This window comes from Psammomys obesus, unplaced genomic scaffold, assembly GCF_907164565.1.
Source record: "Psammomys obesus unplaced genomic scaffold, mPsaObe1.curated_primary_1811, whole genome shotgun sequence".
NCBI lineage: Eukaryota > Metazoa > Chordata > Mammalia > Rodentia > Muridae > Psammomys > Psammomys obesus.
The window spans coordinates 12,860,248-12,879,818 of record NW_026596131.1 but is presented as its reverse complement, the minus strand read 5'-3'; the positions used below and the strand labels follow the sequence as shown (position 1 = coordinate 12,879,818).

The 19,571-nt window shown below is 44.5% G+C and overlaps 1 protein-coding gene across 4 annotated transcripts in view; it reads right to left on the bottom strand.

Annotated features, from left to right (window-relative positions):
* Tnrc6c (trinucleotide repeat containing adaptor 6C) overlaps positions 1-19,571 on the bottom strand; it is a 114,397-nt gene that overhangs the window by 8,939 nt on the left and 85,887 nt on the right. For 3 of the 4 annotated variants that reach the window (XM_055592378.1, XM_055592381.1, XM_055592382.1), the window contains exons 10-17: positions 19,348-19,490; positions 17,492-17,665; positions 15,937-16,074; positions 11,418-11,537; positions 8,360-8,443; positions 7,851-8,091; positions 3,199-3,366; positions 98-289 (exon numbers count right to left, since the gene is read on the bottom strand). In XM_055592378.1, coding sequence (XP_055448353.1) covers positions 98-289; positions 3,199-3,366; positions 7,851-8,091; positions 8,360-8,443; positions 11,418-11,537; positions 15,937-16,074; positions 17,492-17,665; positions 19,348-19,490 — 1,260 coding nt within the window. The remainder of the gene's footprint in view (positions 1-97; positions 290-3,198; positions 3,367-7,850; positions 8,092-8,359; positions 8,444-11,417; positions 11,538-15,936; positions 16,075-17,491; positions 17,666-19,347; positions 19,491-19,571) is intronic. The other variant, XM_055592380.1, reaches the window with a different exon arrangement.

The window sequence follows — 19,571 nt, the reverse complement described above, 5'->3', positions numbered from 1 at the left end:
CTTGCAGGACCCAAAGTGCAGATTCAGGCTCCCTCAGTTCTAATTACTCTCCTAGGCTTGGGGCATCCTTGAATCTACCACTTGAATGCAGTCTTACCTGGGGGCCAGCTAATGCTGGAGCCATTTGAGATTTTATCGCTGTCAGATTTGGCACGTGACCAGCTATGGGGAACAGCTACAGGAGGACTGGCTGGTGACTCACTGTTCTGGATTAACTCGTACCGGCCATAGGAGTCATCAATGGAGGACTTACCTGGAGGCCCGATGCTTAGACCTCCAGGGATAGCACCTACAGAACAGGAACCAGGAATACAGTGAGTGCTGACAAAGATGCGCACGCACATAATGCAACCACCTTCCCTTCCAGGCCCAGATGCTCGCCCCTGGCAGTTACAGGCCTGTCAGCCTTGAGCTGTACACGAGTCTTTAAGGACTGTGTCAGTGAGCCCAAACATGGTCTTTGGACGACTAACTCATGTATGCTAGGCCAACCCTGAGGCACACCAAGTACCAATCACACATCATTGTTATTGTTGGTTTCCCCCTGTCACAGGGTTTCTTTGTGTAGCCCTGGCTGTCCTGGTGTTTTCTCTGTAAATCATGCTGGCCTCCTCAAACTCAAAGAGAACCACCTGCCTCTGGCCCCTGAGTACTGGGATTAAAGGTGCACACCACCACCACCTTCCAGCCGGTACCATTATTATTATTACTTTCAGTGCTGGGGATCAAATCCAAGGCTTCATACAGGCTAAGTAAGCACTTCACTACTGAGTTTTGTTTTCTCAGATGGTGTCATACAGTCCAGACTGGCCTTTAACTCCCTATGTCATCAAGAATGACCCCAAACTCCTGATCTTCCTATCTCTACCTCCCCAAATGCTGGGATTATAGGTGTATGCCACTATGAACTGCTTTAGTTGTCAAGCTGGAAGGTCTTACATACCTCAGATTGGCCCTTGAACTTATGTTTAAGGGTGACCTTCCTGACTCTGCCTCTGTGCTGAGACCACAGGCACGTGCCACCAAGCTTGGTTTAGTGGTGCTGCACATTTTACCCCAGGTTCCTTGCCTCCTAGACAAGCACTCTAACACCTGAGCTAATGCCCCAGTCCAGAAACTTACAACAGCTTTGATTTGTGTATATGCCCATGTGCATGCACAGAGTTCAGAAGCCATCAGGCCTCCTGATCTATCCCGGACTTCCTTGAGACAGGTCTCTCAGTGAGCCTGGAGCCAGGCTGCTGGCCAGCAAGCTGCAGCTAACCTCCCACCTGCTCCTGTATGTGACTACACTGAATTTTAGATGAATTATGAGGACTTGAACTCAGGTTATTATGCTGTGTGTCAAGTGCTCTGATCTGCTGAGCCATCTCACTAGTGACACCCTCCCCACCTTTTTATTTTTAAAATTTGTCTTTATTTGTATTTTATGAATGTTTTGCCTACATGTGCATCTGTTTACCACGAGTGCCTGGTCCTTGTGGATGTCAGAAGAGGACATCAGATCCCCTGGAATAGGAGTTATAGGCAGCTGTAAGCTAATATTTGGTTGCTGCCTATATTGGGAATCAAACCCAGGTCCTCTGAGAGCGGCCAGTGCTCTGAACCTCTGAGCCATCTCTACAGGACACCTACCCCCCTTTTAAAAGAGACTTGCCCAAGCAGGTTTGAACATTTGGGATCAAGAGATTCTACTGTCCTGGTCTCTTAGGTAACCAAATTCATATCACATTATCAGTGAATAAGAATAAATTTTTATTTATTTATTTTGAGACAAGCTCTTTTTGCAGCCCTGGCCGTCCTGGAACTCACTCTATAGGCCACGCTCTAAACTCAGGGATCTGCCTGCTTCTGCCTCCAAGAGCTAAGATTAAAGGCATGTGCCACCACACACATTTTGTGCTTCTGGTTATAAACATAAGACTCTTGAACTATCATTGACTGTTACACCCCTAGCCACATTAAAAATCTTATTTAAGAAAAACATATTTTTTGAGCTAGGCCTCATATAAAACAGGCTGACTTCCAACTTGTAAGTAGCCAAGGATGACTTGAAATTCCTGTTCCTCCTGCCTCTACCTCCCAACTGCTGGGATTACAGAACAGCTCCTATCCTTCCAATCTGGAAATGTTATACCTTGGGAAGCTGTATATCATAAGTCTTTCTGGGTATAAAATTTGAGTCTTTCTGGTTAGTGATCATGTTTGCTGGCATGTCTATGTCCCCCCTCCCCTTTCTGCAGGGGTTCCCCTACTATACAAGAACAAAGTAGGCACTGATTTATACAAAGTAAACCAACTATGATGGTACCAGGTAAAGGGCCCAGATGTCACATGGAGATTTTCTTGCTAAATTAACCATTAGGGTTCCCCCCCCCCCTTTAGATTACTTTATATCAAGAGAAAACTATATACCCTATTACATTTCTTTTGTTCCTTTCTGTTTCTGGGGATAAAACTCAGGACCTCAAGAATGTAAGACTAGTGCCCAGCCACTGAATCAAGGTCACTGTTAGTGCCCCTGTCACTGAGCCACACTCTAGCCCATTCTGGGCCAATATGATGATTAAGAGTTTTGTTTCTTTCTCCTTTCTATTTGATTTTTTTTGTGTTTTACTTGTTTGAAAGGTGATTCTTCTTTAAAGCACTATCTTTTGACATTAAGAAAAAAAAATCTTTTTTTTTTTTTCCAGAGCTGAGGACCAAACCCAGGGCCTTGCGCTTGCTAGGCAAGCGCTCTACCACTGAGCTAAATCCCCAACCCCAAGAAAAAAAAAAAAAATATTCATTATGTATTTGTATCCACGTGTGAGTATATGTGTGCAAGTGTAGGTATCCATAGAGGCCATGGAGCTTCAGTTACAAGCAGTTGTAAGCTGCCCAACATGGGTGATAGAACTTGTCTTCTGCAAGAGCAATACTGCTCTTACCTGCTGAGCCAGCTCTCCAGGACTCAGCAGGCTCTTTTTGTTGGCAGATAAGGAGTTAACTAAAGAGTACTGGGCTCTGACCTATCCTTTCAATGATCTGTGGGTTTGGAGCTAAGATCTAATGGTTAGCTTGCAGGTACTCCTTTTCTTCTGTTCTTGGAGCTGCATTCATAGAAGCACATGGAATGGACATGATATTTCAGGCTACCCTGTCAATAAGTCAATTGCAACCCTCTGTTGACCAGGAATTTGGCGAGGGCATACATACCATGCTTGCTAGGATTCTGGTCCAGGGGAGAAGCAGCACTAGACAAGTTACCCATGGAGTTGGGATGTGTCCACTGAGGCAGGCGTGACTGGGACTGAGACGGGTCCTTCACAGACAAACCACTGCTCATGTCTATGCTGTTGACATTCATGTTTGGGTTCAATCCAGCTGAAAACACAGACATTGTTAGTATTTGTCTCTCCCTTGAAAGATTTTGCTCTGAGAGCCCTCTTGGAGAGTCAGCCTCCACCCTCAGGTAGAGTCACACACTTCCATTTTAATTCCACACTCTGCCCCTACAGATTTTTTTTTTTTTTTAATTTTGAGACAAGGTCTCACCATTGTAGTTCCTAGCTGGCCTGGAACTCACTTTGTAGACCAGGCTGGCTTCCAACTCACAGAACTCTGTCTCTGGCTCTAGCCATGTGCCACCACGTTCACACCCTCTCCTCTTTCTGAGATAAAATTTTAATCTGTAGGCTCTAATGTGTACCTTCTCACTTTAGGCTCCCAAATGCTGAAATTATAGGCATACACCTCGTTCAACTGTAATTTATTTTTATTATTATATATACAATGTTCTGCCTGCATGTATACCCGAACACCAGAAGAGGACACCAGATCTCACTATAGATGGGTGCTAGCCACCATGTCGTTGCTGGGAATTGAACTCAGGACCTTTGGATGAGTAAGTAGTGCTCTTAACCTCTGAGCTATCTCTCCAGCCCCCTCAACTGTAATTTTTTAAATTATTATTTTTTTAGATTTTACTTGTTTTATCAATGAGTGTTCTATTTGCATGTGCACCTGTATGGCAGAAGAAGGCTTCATATTTGAGTATAGATGGTTCTAAGCCACCATGTGGTTGCTGGGAATTGAATTTAGGGCCTCTGGAGGAGCAGACAGTGCCCTTATCATCTCCTGAACCATTCCTCCAGTTTTTTGAGATAGAATCTCAGTGTGGCCTAGGCTTACTGTATAGTCCAGGTGTACCTCAAACTCATGGCAACCATCCTGCTTCAGCTTCTCAAGCTCTAGGATGATTACAGGCGCTAGCTGCCTCATCAAAACAAAACAAAACAAAAAAACCTCCCCTATTTTCTTTTTTCAAGACTTTCTCTGTGTACCCATCTGCCCTCGAACTTGCTCTGTAGACCAGGCTGGCCTCAAACTCCCAGAGATCTAACTGACTCTGCCTCCCAAGTGTTGGGATTAAAGGAATGTGCCACCACCACCTGGCTTTAACTATAAATTTTAATGCTGATAAAAAAAAATGTTTTTTTCCTTCTTTACATACTTTCAAATATTTTTAATATTTTAAAATATTCTAATATTTAAAAATTTAAATTATTATATATATATTTATGTGTGAATGTATATGTATGGGTGTTTTTTGTATCATTTGCATGCCTGGTGCCCACAGAGGCTAGAAAAAGGAGTCAGATACCCTGTAACTGGTATTACAGACAGTTGTGAGCCACCAAATAGGTGCTGGAAATCAAGCCCAGTCCTCTGGAAGAACAGCCAGTGCTCTTACCCACTGAGTACTGCTCTAGCCAAGTTGGGAGTGGGCCAGACACTCAGCAGGAAGCAGCAGGCAACAACACAGAGGCCGGCTTTTCCTCCCTCTCTTATGAGAGCTCCTGTGGGATCCTATGCGGCCTCTGGACACCCGTGTGCCCACTGCAAAACCCCAATGTCATGGCAGAGGAAACTCTATCACTCAAGCAGAATCAATATTGTGGTTCTAAATTTTAGAGCAGAAGCTGTGAACTCAAACAGCCATGACAGCATGTGGGTGGGAGATGCAAGGAGGCCAGTGGGCCTGAGGGCCTGTTCTAAGGCAAACTGAACAGGTTCTGTCCTGCCCAAATAAAGAGGTGCTACTGCCATGTGGAAAGCAGGCTCTGTGCACCCACTTGGATTTTTCCACCCGTTTTGTTTCTGAGACAAGGTCTCTCTGTGTCCCTGTCCCAGAACATTACATAGACCAGGCTATCCTGGAACTCAAGGACATCTGTCTGCCTCTTCCTCCGGAGTCCTGAGATTAAAGATGTGTGTCATGACAATGGGCATGCATCCCATTTTTGCTCAACCACTGAAGTGTTTATACAGTCACATACTTATGAGCAGAACAGCTATGTAAATCTGATGCTGCCCAGGCACTGCCTTCTCTCAGCCTCTGCTGTCTAGCCTTCACTCCCTTATACACATCTACCAGGTAAAGCAGCAACAAGGCTGTCGAGGCCCTCTCACGGGACTGTCCCTGAACACAGCAGGGCTCCTCTCTGCTGTATCCTGTTATCTGGAAACTTCTTCATTACTCAAAAACTTTTACCTATTTGTCTGGGACTCAATTAAAAAATTTAATCTTATATGATTTTTGTTTGTTTGTTTGTTTGTTTTGAGGGAGGTTTCTTGGTACATGACCTGGTTGGTCTGGTATTTGCTATGACCCAGGCTAATCTTGAACTAATAGCAATCAGCTCCTTAATGTTGAGATCACAGGTATATTTATCTTTAGCTTATCATGGTGGTAGCAGTGAACCTTACTTCTTGAGAGCTCTTTTTTTTGTTTGTTTGTGTGTTTGTTTTTTTCCAAGACAGGGTTGCTCTGGTTGTCCTGGAACTCGCTCTATAGACCAGGCTGTCCTTGAACTCAGAGATCTGTCTCCTAAGTGCTAGGACTAAAAGTGTGTGCCTCCTCCACTTGGCTCTTGACAGCTCTTGGCTCTTGACAGCCACTGGGGTCACTGTTCCTGTTGACACCATCAAATCCAGCAGGCAAGAAATACTGTAGCCTGGACGGCATGAATGAAAAAAGGGGACAGAACCCAGAGCGACATGGGTTTCTGGTCTCCTACCATAGGCTGCTACTAAAAAGCTGCTCTTCACCATCTGTGCTGTTACAGAGAAAAGGCAAGAGCCATCAAGACAGACCATTTTGCAGGCAAAGTTTTCTATACCTAATGAGATGATCATTTTAAATGTTATATCTTAGATACTAAATATAACTATACTTTCAATAGTTTGACATTTTTATCAAAATAAATCTATCTAATTTCAAAGATTCACTGCACGAGGTAATTCCTAGAAGTAAAAGTCTACGCAGGTCAGAGGGTAGGAACACCAGGTCTAAGACATTGTGGGATGGTGAATGGAGTAGAGTCTGCTCTCAACAACCATCCTAGAACAGAACTCACCATAAAGCTGTCATATGAGATTACTGTAACAAACCACACACACACACACACACACACACACACACACACACACACATACAGACACACATGGAGACACACATGCATGCCCGTACACTTCATTTTATTGAGCAGGAATTCTGCAAGCCAGGCTGGCCTGGAACCTAAGGCTACCTAACTGGCTCAGCAGCTCTATTACCAGGATCACAAGTGTGAACCACCATGTCCAACTTTACATATTATTAACTCATGTAAGCTCATGTAATCTTTAAAAGAACCCTGTGTGATACTACTTCACATAGACAGGACAGTTGCGGCAAAGAGCAACCAGAAAAATTATACAAGTTAGCAGTGGTCCAGGTGGTGGTGGGTTGGAACTGGTACCCAGGAGGTCTAAGTCATAAGTCAGGTCTTGCCAATTCTTGACAATGATGGACAGGACAATAATGGAGGATACACTATAGCTTAGTAGTCTTCAGCTTCATTATATAGGCATAACACATTTATTACTTATCAGGTAGGAAGACAAGACATACCATTCTCTGTAAAAATATGTACTAGCATTCTAAAGAGGGAGGTAAGCCACGGTAACTAATTCACTGCCATCCAGCTGGCCTTTGTTTCTTTGGGGATGGCTATTTGAAGCTACTATTCCTCTTGCCCCATGTCCATAGATTCTAGATTCTGCCAGCTATAAGCAACATTCTTGAAATGCCTCTCCTAGCTCCTGGTGACATTTCTCCCCAGCTGGTAGCAGAAGGTCTCCAGCATTAAGCTTGTTCTGACAGGTCAGGTTCTGTGCCGGGCAGTAACCACACACCTGTACTATAGAAGTGAGTATCAGCCACCACCCTTACAGACAGTCTGTATCATCAGTCTGAACATCACTGGCCAGATGAGACAAACTCCTCTCAATAACTGAGGCTGGAGGACTGAGGCTAGAAAAGAATAGTAGAGACCCATAATTTCAGTACTTGAGAGGTGGAGGCTGAGAATTTTAGTTAGCTTGGGCTATAGTTTGTGATGGTGTCTCAAAGAAAAAACAAAAACAAAACCAGTAAAGATGATAAACCAGAAGAACTGAAAGGACTTCGTTGCAACAGAGGATTTTCGTAAGCACTATTCCTTAGCCACAGGCACCAGGGATCAAACTAGGCCCTGTTGAATAATTCAGGCTAGTCATGAACTCATACTGTCCTGCTCTGCTTCCCAAGTGCTTGAATTACAAGTAAGTGTACCACGTATCTTGGTACTAGTGAAACTTGTGCTATGCTCAAGGCAGTGTTGTGCCCTCAAGAAGAAGCCCTGAGAGGTCCACTCTTTGATTCTGCCTCTGACATGCTATCTCAGTACTGCCTGCTATTCTGCCTACTGCACAGCTTCCTGGTTATCACAGGAGGTACTCAAGGAAACCTCTACCTGGTGTAGCTTTTCAGTCCACAGAAGACTCACCAAGAGGATAAGGAGCAAAGGTGTTGGGTGAAGACTGCTGCTCTTTGGTCTGCAGGTCAGGAAGGCCGGGAGCCTGGGGATGAGGGGGGAAGCTATCCATGGCCGATTTGCCTGCAGAGGGGTGCAGAGACAGGTGCGGCGGGGGTGGCGGAGGTGGAGGCTGCTTCACAAGCAGGGCCTGGGCCAGCTGGCGCTGGTGCTGCTGGATCTGCTGCTGCAGGTTAGTGATTGTGCGCGCAACCTGGTGGAAACACACAGATACTCGTACATGTTAGCCAGGCTGAGGCAGAATGCATGGCTGATCTACAGACTGATCTATAGACTGAGGATATTCATAGCTCAGCCACTACCAGCTGGGGCCAGCTTCGTCCCAAACCTAGTTGGTCCCAGGATTTTCCAAAGCAGAGGTTCAACTGGAGAAAAGCCAATACCAAGCTAAGATTCATCCACTGGGGTTTCTTCTACTAGAATTAGACGTAATGGTAAAAGTCAGTCTGAACAACACTCACTTGCTGCTCCTGTTGTCTCATGGGTCCGGAAACATTCCGCTGGGCCTGTAACATCTGCTGCTGGATTTGTAAACGTTGGTATGCCTGTTGATAGAAAAGTTGGAGCATTATAAGAAGGCTGTCAAAACACGTGATTCAATTGCCTTTACATTCAGAAAAAAAATTCTTAGAATGATCTAGATTAAAGGCTAGATTGGCTAGACAATGTGGCAGGACACTACATTGCAAGCATAAGGTTATTGACTAATTCAAATGCTGATTTCTGTACCCCCCCTTTTCTGATTGTAATCCTTGTTTTGAGAATCTCTTGTCTCAATGTTGTATAAACACTATTCCCCAATTGTCCCCTAGTATCCCAATAAGGAAGCTTGCAGCCAATTGATGAGCAGTACAGAGAACAGGGCTAGACTTCTGCCAGCCAGGGGAGGAGGAGTTAGAGGAGGAAGTAGGGATTCAGCCACAGGCAGATGTCTAGGAGGGAGCAGGAGAGAGAGCTCATCAAGAAAACCTACAAAGTGCAAGTATCTCTGGGATGTACACTGGGAGGAAGCCAAATTAGCTTAGAAGATTAAGAATAGAGTAATAACCGCTCAGTTCTTGTGTTGCAAAGTTTGTTGAAGTAATATAAAAGAATCTCAATTTTTTGTGTGTGTGATAGCCAGGGTAAGAGAGAAACTGAGAAACAAAACAGAGTTGTATAAAAATAACTTTAATACTACAGAGCTCTATCTGATCAGCACATGAAGCAGCTCTGAAGCACTTGGATGGCCATCTCCTGGACAGCCTGGGTAAAATGAGGACAATACTCTGTGCTCATGCAGAGCTTCTTGTTTGATTATATCAAAATGTTGGCTGAATAATGACTATTTTTCGGTACAACACATATTTTGGGAGACTTCTTGGCTAGAGGACTCCTGTAGCTGCTTCCAAATGAAACAGTCCTGGATTCACAAAAGCCCTCAGTGAGGTTACACAGGCAGTCAACTCCTGCTTGGAGGAGATTACTGTGTGCAGCTGCCTGCAAGTTGTGCAGGGAGCTCAGGATGCAGCTTTTGTGAACTGCCACCTGTCCTGGGGTAGCTTTTCAGTGGCAGAGCTGCTCAGGGGCCCACACTGCTTCACTAATCTAGACTCCGGTGCAACTCTTTCTTGCAGTTGTTGTTGGGGCCCATCTGACCCCATCCAGAACCAAATAGAAGTGTACTACACTGCTAAAACTCCTCGTTAGTTCTAGATAAGGTTTTCACTTAAGTTCTAAAGCTGTAGCAAGTAATAAACTTCATTTCTCTTAATTTTTCCGGAAGAAAAATTTGTGGCCAGAATACACTAGGTGCAGACAGCCTTTTTTTTTTTTTTTTCCCCATTTCACACCACATAGAAACCCTGCTGGAAAATACACTGTGTGTGCCAGCCCCTAACTCAGTTCTGGCCTGTGACAGTGCAGCAAGCTCTGTAGCATCAACCAGACATAAACTGTGCAGCTTCCAGTCCTGGGTGCACTCACCTCCTGCTATTGTTGTCAGTCCAGGACTGACTTCCTAAGTGTGTTGCCCACTTCAGGGAGGCCTCTCTGCAGGGCCATAAGCATGTGACTCCCTAGTTAGGAGTCTAGAGACAGCCTGAGGGTGAGGCCACAAGCTGCCTAAGTCCAGAGGCCTGTGCCCCTGAGGTTAGCAAGGACACACCTATCTCTGGGACACTTGCTTTGTCCTGCTCCCTTGAATGTCAGACTCTTGCATTTCCTAGACATGTGCCTAAAAAACAACTGGTGCCAGGGATGCTTTTTAGAAGCAAAGGTCTTTGGGTAGCCTCATGCCTGGCCTTCCTCATTTCTTTTGCTTCCTTCAACTCATTTTCCAGGCAACAAAGTTCCAAGGTTAAGACTTGTATACAGCATTGGACGTATGACAGGAGTCTACCGCAGAAGGCATTTGAAAGACTCTACCTAGCAGTGTTTCAAAACAGATACTAAGACTCATAATCAAACCTTCAGCAGAAGGGGAGTTAGCATGACATGGAAAGGATAGGAGCTCCACAAGGACCAAATATATCTGGGCACAGGGGTCTATTCTGAGACTGACACTCCACCAAGGACCATGTATGGATATAACCTAGAACCTTTGCTCGGATGAAGCCCGTGGTAGCTCTGTAACCAATTGGTTTCCCATAGTAAGGGGAACAGGAACTGTTTCTGACAGGAACTCAATGGCAGGCTCTTTGACCTCCCCATCCCCCAAGGGAGCAGCAGTCCTGCTAGGCCACAGAGGAGGACTTTGCAGTCAGTCCTGAAGATACCTGATAAAACAGGGTCAGATGAAAGGGGAGGAGGTCCTCCCCAATAAGTGGACTTGGAAAGGGGCAGGGAGGAAATGAGGGAGGGAAGGTGGGATTGGGAGAGAATAAGGAAGTGGGATATAGCTCGGATACAGAGTTAATAGAATGTAACTAATAAAAAAAAATTAAATTAAATAAAAAAAAAAAAAGACTTGTATACAGATCAGATGAGCAGATACTGAAGAAGGAATGGCACACTGGTGCTTGAGTAGAGATGAATCCACTATGTGGCAGGGAAACAATGACCGCCATTTAATAGTAGAAACTTGAGAATTAAGAATTCCTGTATGTTAAATTACACAGCTTTTGAGAACTCCCAGGTCATGCGGCTGTTCTCTGACTCAGGCTCTGTGTTGGCTAAGTTTGAAAGAGGCCAAAGTAAATGCTTCTGGCATGGCAGCAACTTTTCTCGTCTATGACCCACGACAGTATTATATATACCACGCTTGGGAGAAGTGAGAAAATACTCACCCATGTGGTGTTTTGTGTCCTGTGGCTCAGAGGAGAAACTCTGAGAGATCAAAGGGACAGGTTATAGATCTGTGAGACCATGAACAGGAAGGGGCTAAGACATCTGCAGAGCTTAGAAACAATATCCTTGGGCAAAACCCTTCCTAATTCATCAACAGTCACAAGACATAGTTTGATGTGGAAAACTGTGACAGCAGCTTCTCCTATCTGCTGAGATGAGGTCTTAACTTTAGACTGCAACCATTCCACTTACCAGCTGCAGCTGATAGAGCTGGTTCAACATCGTCATATGCTGAGGGTTAATTGGCGAGGTTAATAGTGCAGGGCTGAGACCAATGTTTTTTGCTGCAAACTGCAAAAGCTGTGCTTGAACCTATTGAATAGAAAACATATTATTAACCACCATCTCTATGGAAACACTTGTCTGTGTAGCTTTGTTTCTGTACTCAAACTGGTTAACTAACAATTTTACTTAATTGACAGCTGAACTTGAGAGGCCATTAGAATATTTTATGGACATTTAAACATTAGCAATTAACATGGTCAGAATATGGAAGACAGAAACTCTTTTTAAACTACTGTATTTTTTCAGTTGGGTGTGGTGTCACATGCCTTTAATTCCAGAATTAGGGAGGCAGAGGAAGGCAGATATGTGAGTTCGAGGCCAGCCAGGTTTGCTGAGTGAGTTCCAGGACATTCAGATCTATATGGAGAAATCCTGTCTTGATAAACAGATAATTTTTTTTTTTCTTTCTTAGACAGGATCTTACGTAGTTCAGGCTATGTAGTGTGTGGCCTTGAACTCCTCCTGATCCTTTTGCCTTTACCTGCTGAATTCTGGGATTACAGGCAAGAGCGTCCAATGCCAAGGCAGTTTCTAGAAGATTTCTTCTTTTAAGTACTTTAGCTGTATATTTGCTTTCCATGGCTTGTTTATCAGAGGTAACTTTATGTCCTGCTAAAGGGAAACTCTAAGGTCTGCAGGAGACAAGATATTAATCCAGCTAACTGCTGCCTTAGCAGGAGGAAGGTACATTATTTTATATAGGCCCCAGATAGTCTCCACAGGAGTCTCTACATCCTAATACATTTAACTATTTTTCTACCAAGATCCAGCCATCTCAACTCACTGTGTAGACCTATTGTTTCTCACATGTCAACACCGTCTTTCTATGTGCTAGGAACAGGATATATGTTCCCCATATCCCTATGCTGAAACACTCACAAATGTGGTAGTCAGAAGAAGTGGAAATCTTGGCAGGGGATGGAGAGATGGCTCAGTGGTTTAAAGTAACTTTTGCTCTTGCAGTCTCAGTAGCCACAGGGTAGCTTACAACTATCTGTAAGTAACTCAAGTTCCTAGGCTTTAGATACCTTCTTCTGACCTCTTTTTGTATCAGGCACACACATGGTACACATGTACACATGCAGGCAAAACACTCATATACCTAAAACTAACTAACTAAGTAACTAACTAACCAGAGGTGGGAATTTGGGGAAGGTGACTAGGTTATGAGGGCTCTGTCCTGAGTGGGATTAGTGCCATTAACAATGATGCCCAGGGAAGCTTGCTGCTTTGCTCAACCCTCTGGATGTATAGAAGTTGCCCTTTAGGATGTATAAGCCCTCCACATGTACCAAATCCTCTGGATCCTTGCTCTTGGACTTGCAGCCTTAAGAACTACAAGCTACTCATTATTCATTTCAACAAAGTGCACAGCAATTTAAATTTAACGTTACAAGTGATGGTAGTTGAAGGACTAGCATGCTCTCTTTTAAAACAAATAGAGTTCTTCAGAAATCCCAAGTATCATCTTGGTAATAGTGGTCTTATAAAAGTAGCTTGTCTCTGTCAGCAGAGTAATAGTAAGGTGGGGCTTCAGGACACTCTTACTCTTTCCAGGCAGGAGCCCATGATTACACATTGACTAGAGTACTGGTTACCTCAGGTCAAGACATTATCAATATGAACTAACTGATTACTAATTTTCTTAATGAGGGATAAAGAATGTCATTCTGTGGGAGGCAGAGGCAGGTGGAGTTCACTCCTGTGAACTCTCTGTGGGTTCAAGGCCATTCAGGTCTACAGAGAGAGTTCCAGGACAGCCAGAGATACACAGAAAAACCCTGTCATAACAAACAAAAACAAAAAGAGCATTAAGTAATTAAAAATAACCCAAAGGCTAAAATTATTATTCTAAAAGTAAACAGTGCCAATGTGAAAAAAGATGATAGATCTAGTGCTACTTTCTTTACTTCTGCTCAACCTTTAAGACTCTCTATCAGGGGGCTGGAGAGATGGCTCAGAGGTTAAGAGCACTGACTGCTCTTACAGAGGGCCTGGGTTCAGTTTCCAGTACCCATATGGCAGATCACAACTGTCTACAACTCCAAGATCTGACACCCTCATATACAGACATGCAAGTGGGCAAAACACCAATGCACATAAAAAAAAAAAAAATCTCTATCAGTCTTCAGAATGCCATGATAGTCCTAAGGGTACAGCAGTGGCACACATACCTTGGTGGACACCAACAAATCTCTACTTGTACTTAAGGCCCATTCAACAAGAGAAAAATTGTGCCTGGTACTGGAAACTAGCCAATTACCCAGTAAATGGCCTCTCCACCAACATAATGAATTTAACTGAGTCAAATTCAGAGTAAAAAAGGTAGGTTTACTGAGGGCAGATCTCAGAGAGTTCACTAACCTCACAGGAGGGCCTGTGAAGTCGAAAGACTGGGCTGGGGTAGGAGCTTCTTAAAGGGGAGAGGGAGGGAGTGACAATGTGATGGTGAGGTACTGGGGTTATAGCTTTATTTGGTAAGTTTAGGGTCCTGTAGGTAGGTCTTGGGTCCAGAGGTCACTTTGGAAGCTGGAGCTAGGAGCTGGCTTTGTCCAGTGTCTTGAAAAAGCTTTTGCAAGTGTGGGCTACTGGTCAAAAGGGAAGGGCAGGAACCCCTTGACTTTTTCTCCAAACCTGCAGCCTAACACCTGGAACTAGTGAAGTCATGGATCTTGGAGCACCTACAACCTACACTTTACTAAATCAGCATAATCCCTAACTAGAGACATTTGCCCATATACCACAAGTGCGTGTAGTCCTCACCCCTCATCAGTGGACTGTCTCTTTTCAACAGACTCAAGACCATTACAGAAAAGCACAATGGATCAAAACTCAAACTGTGGAATACAGTCCCAACTACTATGTCTGCAATGTACCTCCTGAGCCTAGGGCTCAGGGATCACTGCAGAAGGAGGCTGGAGGTTGAAAGAGCCAGACAAACAAGAAGTTTGGTGTCAGTGTGAGGCTGTCTCTGAGAGTGTCAGAGCAACTGCACACGTGCAGCCTCATCAACATGGCTGCCTACATATGAACAAGGACAACAGACATGCTGCTGTGCAAAGGGAAAGATCATAAGGCTTCAGCTTTAGACAAAGAACTACAGACAAGGAATGCTGAGAGTAGAAGAAAAAGTTTTCCCCAGGGAAAGATACAACAATTAGTTATACAATACCAAATGGTTAGTCTTGAAAACACACACACAAGTAACATTATAGAAAATGAGCAGGTTATAGTTATATATATTTAAGATTTTACACACACACACACATACACACACACACACACACACAACCACCAACCAATAACAACAACAAAGAAAAAGAGGCCAAAAATTTGTGTGATTTTTTTTTTTTTTAAACAGGATCTTGCTCCTGGCTGGTCTTGAATTCACAGAGACCCTCCTACTACTAAGAGGCCATACATGTGAATGAGAGCAAGGGTGGAGGGAGGAAAGTGAAGAGAGGAAATAATGTAATCCAAAACACACACACTTATCTCAAAATTCCTGATGCACATCATTAATCCCAGCACTTGGAAGGTGGAGGCAGAAGCAGATGGATCTCTGTCAGACCAGCCTGGTCTACAAAGACCACGCCTGGTTTTCAAAAAGGAACAAACACACACACAGTGCTGTCTAGTTTCATGTCAACTTGATACAAGCTAGAGTCCATCAGAGAGGAAGGAGACTGAGTTGAGAAAAAAAAAAAAAAAAGCCTCCATGTTGACAAGACTGGAGGGCATTTTCTAAGTTAGTGATTGGTGGGGATGGAGGACTCAACTCACTGTGGGTGGGGTCAGCCCTGGGCTGGTGGTCCTTCATGAGCAGGCTGAACATGCCACAGGGAACAGACAGTAAGCAGCACCCTCCGTGGCCTCTGCATCAGCTCCTGTCTCCAGGGTCCTGTCTTATTTTCTTTTAATGATCAACAGTGATTTGGAAGCAAAAGCCAAATAGACCCTTTTTCCCCCAACTTGTCTTTGGTCATCATGTTTCATAACAGCAATGATAACCCTAACTAGGACATAAACAACAGTAAAACACCCCCCCCCCCAAAAAACAAAAAAAAAAAAAAAAAAAAAAAAAACCCCCCCCCCCCCCCAAAAAAAAAAAAATCTTACCAGGCAAAAAAGATCAGCTGCCTCTCCATTGCTGAAATTAAAGGCATGTGCCATCATGCCTGGTACACACACAAGCACGAGCATACCCACACCTACACCCACTCTCTCTCTTACATACAATTCCAACTGCTGTCTCACTAAAGTATCACTTGTCCTGATGGCCTTCTTAATGTTCTGTATCAATAGCAATCACTTGTTTTCATTCTCAATAACCTAGGAATACTATCAGGTTTATCACAGTAATTTCCTCAAGCCAGATCTAGATAAACACCATATCAAGCAGTGTGTAAGGCTTATTGGGTCAGACCTGAGGGGATAGAAACTGAGGCACTTGAGCGCGGAGGCTGGGCTGGGAGGAATTAAGAGGCTGCACTGGCGGCTGCTGCATGGTCCTGGCTTGTGCTGCTCCGCTATTGCCAAACACACCCAGATTGCCACTCGGGATCTGTAGGAGACAGAACAGCTGTTAGGAGGTGGGGGAGGCAGGCCGGGGAAGGGTGAAGTGATAGGTTTCCTACTATGAATGTCAAGGTTTCTTTTGTTTCCTGCCCCTTCAACCTGGTCCCTAAGTGCACTTTGGATGAACGCTGTTTCTACAGGTTATGGAGGATGGAGAAGTCAGCTTAGGGAGCTGCCTATGATTTTAAATCACAGGACACACACATTAACAGTGGGTTTTAAAGTGTCCCCAAACAAGGCTGCCACAGTTAAAGAGATAATTAAGAATGTTTAAAAAAATAACAGTAATAAGATATGGTCTGGGGGGCCGGAGAGATGGCTCAGCAGTTAAGAACACTGTTCTGCTCTTCAGAGGTCCTGAGTTCAATTTTCAGCAACCACATGGTGGCTCACATCTATCTATGTGATCTGATGCCCTCTTCTGTCATGTAGGCATACATGCAGATAGATTGCTCATGTGTATCAATAAATAAATCTTTTAGAAAAATGACCTCCTTGGTTTAAAACTAACAAACAAAAAACCCTATGGTCTGGGTGACACATTTCCTTCCCCAAAGGCTGTGTGCAGTCAGGCAGAGAGAGCGTGTGGTGATCACTGGTGAGCAGGCAGAAAAGTCATAGTGTAGTGGGAAATTCGGCAGTTACTCCAACAAACCCCGAGGCTGAATCAGTCAGCAAAGTCCGATCAGTTAACCTGGTGTCCAACATAGCACTATGCTTGGGTGTGTTCTCCACACTGGCCCAAGCCAGCTGGCTGACAGGTTGGAGCACAATGCCTATCTCTGTTGGAAAATTGAGAGGCAATGAACAGCAGAGCCTGCTAAGTAAGTCTATGCTGTGCCGCTGACACAGTAGAGTTTAAACTTGCTGCTAAACTTCACCAAGGAGCTGCTAAGAGCCAACAGGTCCACAACAATCCTGTAGGGACCACAGGCACTCTAGGGACCATTCAGTCTCTTCACAGGCTCTCAGGTCTCTGAGTTTCTTTCCTGGGACCTCTCATACAGAACATGAAAGGGTGAAGCAGCAAGAGGCTCTGCAAATTTCATAGAAGTCCCTTCTGTTTCTGGGGAGAGGGACCCCATGGTGAAGACCTGTTACTAACACCCCAGCACTTCAATCACAGCAAGTCAGTATGGAGTGCAGAGAAGAGAGCAAATATACGCCACTTTTGTTCAGTGTAGAAACAATGCTATAGTGCGGCTAAGTGTCAAGAACTGTCACTCAGTTTTGAGCTTCCATGAACACTTCAAGGGGAGTCCTGAGAGCATTTCAGTAGCTTTGCATATTCCCTTATATTCTAAGATCACAGTATCAACTGAAATAGTAGTTTATTGTCTAAGGGTATGAAAAGTCATGAGAACAAATGCAGGCCACTGCCTGCTGTTTCCCAACAGCCTTACCTGTCTAGAAGAGTTCAAGTTTTGCATGCCCAGCCCTGAGGCAATCCCACCCAGGGCCTGATTGGGGAGTGCACTGTTGGAAAGGGGGAGCTTCAGGCTTGGGGAAGGCAAAAACGGTGAAGTCGTGGGCTCTTCCACGAGGCCGCCATCCTGATTGGAGAAAGAAAGGGTGAGCTGTGTGCAGTGTCCGCCAGCACACAGAGCACCAAACAGTTTCCCACGGAAACAGTGGGGGGGCAGGGAGATGGATGGATTAAAAAATTGAACGATAAAAAAAAAAAAATGTGTGGATAATGAGGGAATGGAGGGCATGGGCAAAAGGAAGAGGAAAAAAGAAAGAGAGAAACAGGATTAAGATGCTGCTTTTGTTAAGACACTGACAAGCACATACTTCAGTTTCTAGCATTCTCCCCACTCTACTGCCCTGGCCTGGCTGGTGTGGGGAAGGGACAGACACAGCAGCAAGTCTAGTCTGCAGATTCCAAGAGCACCATTCCTTAGGGAGTCCAGCTTCCACCTTCGCTTACTTAGGGAGTATGTAAAAAGAAAATGCAACTGACTTCAGTTGTACTGAGGTTCCACGAAGTGCCAGGCTCTGCAAATCTAGCCTCTTTTCTAGCAGCACAACCTATAGCAGGTCATTCCACACTTTACAGAGAGCCCCCTCTGCACTTCCTAACTGCACTTCCAGATTCAGCAAACAAAAGTGAAGAACTAGAACCCTGAACTCGAGGCTGTGGAAGGCGAATAATGCTCATGGGGAACTTGAGAGAAATCATTTTTAATGGAAATGTACTCCTGACACAAGCCACAGCTAGTCTGTCTGTGCAGAAGATGAGGAGACTCTGGGAGCAGCACGTCCTGTTGAGGTGTCGGGGGCCCTTCCAGGAACAGAACTTGGATGGAGTCTGGGCTCCAGGGCATGGAAGGCAAGGAATCCACCACTTAGCTAACATCCCCAGAAATTTTCCCTTTACTTGGAGGCAGGGTCTTGTTCATAGTATAAGGTGGCTGTTGAACTTCAGATTTCCCTGCCTCAGTTTCTTGAGAAGCTGGGAACTACAGGTTAGTGTTACCTTTCCTTTTTTTTTTTTTTTTAATTTTTTTTATTTGTCTTTTCTTGCTTCAGTTTTATTTTCAGTACCGAAGTTGAATTAATATGATGTTTTCTCCTTTTAGAGTTCCACCACTCTGATGAAGGGATACCCTCCTATGAAACACTAATGGAGGACAGAGCTTTGACTGGACTTAACGCATGTAGGGAGATTCTCACAGGTACTGAATGTGGCCACTGACAAGAAGGGCCAGCTAGACATAAGTGCTGAACCCCACCATTCTTTTTTTTTTTGAGACGGTTTCTCTGTGTAGCCCTGGGGTGTCTTGGAACCCACTCCGTAGACCAGGCTGGCCTCGAATTCAGAATCCGCCTGCCTCTGCCTACCAAGTGCTGGGATTAAAGGTGTGCACCACCACCACCCAGCTTACCACTCTTTTTCTAAGGTTAAAGCTGCTATGTATCATTTCCAATGGGAAGAACAGAGTATTCCAAGCAAGAGAGAAAAATGTGTTGACTCTGGCTCACTGTATAGCTGAGCAGAAAAACTGTCAAGTTCACATACTAACAGGGAGTCAGTGCTCAATTCCAGCACTTTTCACTCCTTGTGATACTGTATGTGATGCATGCAACAGTACCTCTGAGGTAAACTTTTTTTAATTAAACATTCTTACACGTTAGGGAAATAGTGGTAAAAATCACTTAACCTCAAAACTTTGCATCTGACTTACATTAAGGACGCAGCTCAAATAAAAAGTCTTTTTGTTGGAGGCAGAACTAAGATAGCTGCCTAGATCCCTACCTTGTCAAGGAAGGTGGGGCGGTCCATGGAAGACTCTTTGGAGATTGGTGGGCGGCAGCCGAGGGGTTTGGTGACCATTCCATTGTAGTCGGTCATTCCCAGTCCACGTTTGTCCATGTCCACCTTCTTTTCCAGCAGAGCACCTGGGGGACAACATATTGAGCAACACTGAAAACAAATGAGCACAGAATAGGTGGTAGCAATGGCCTCGGGAAGAAGGATGT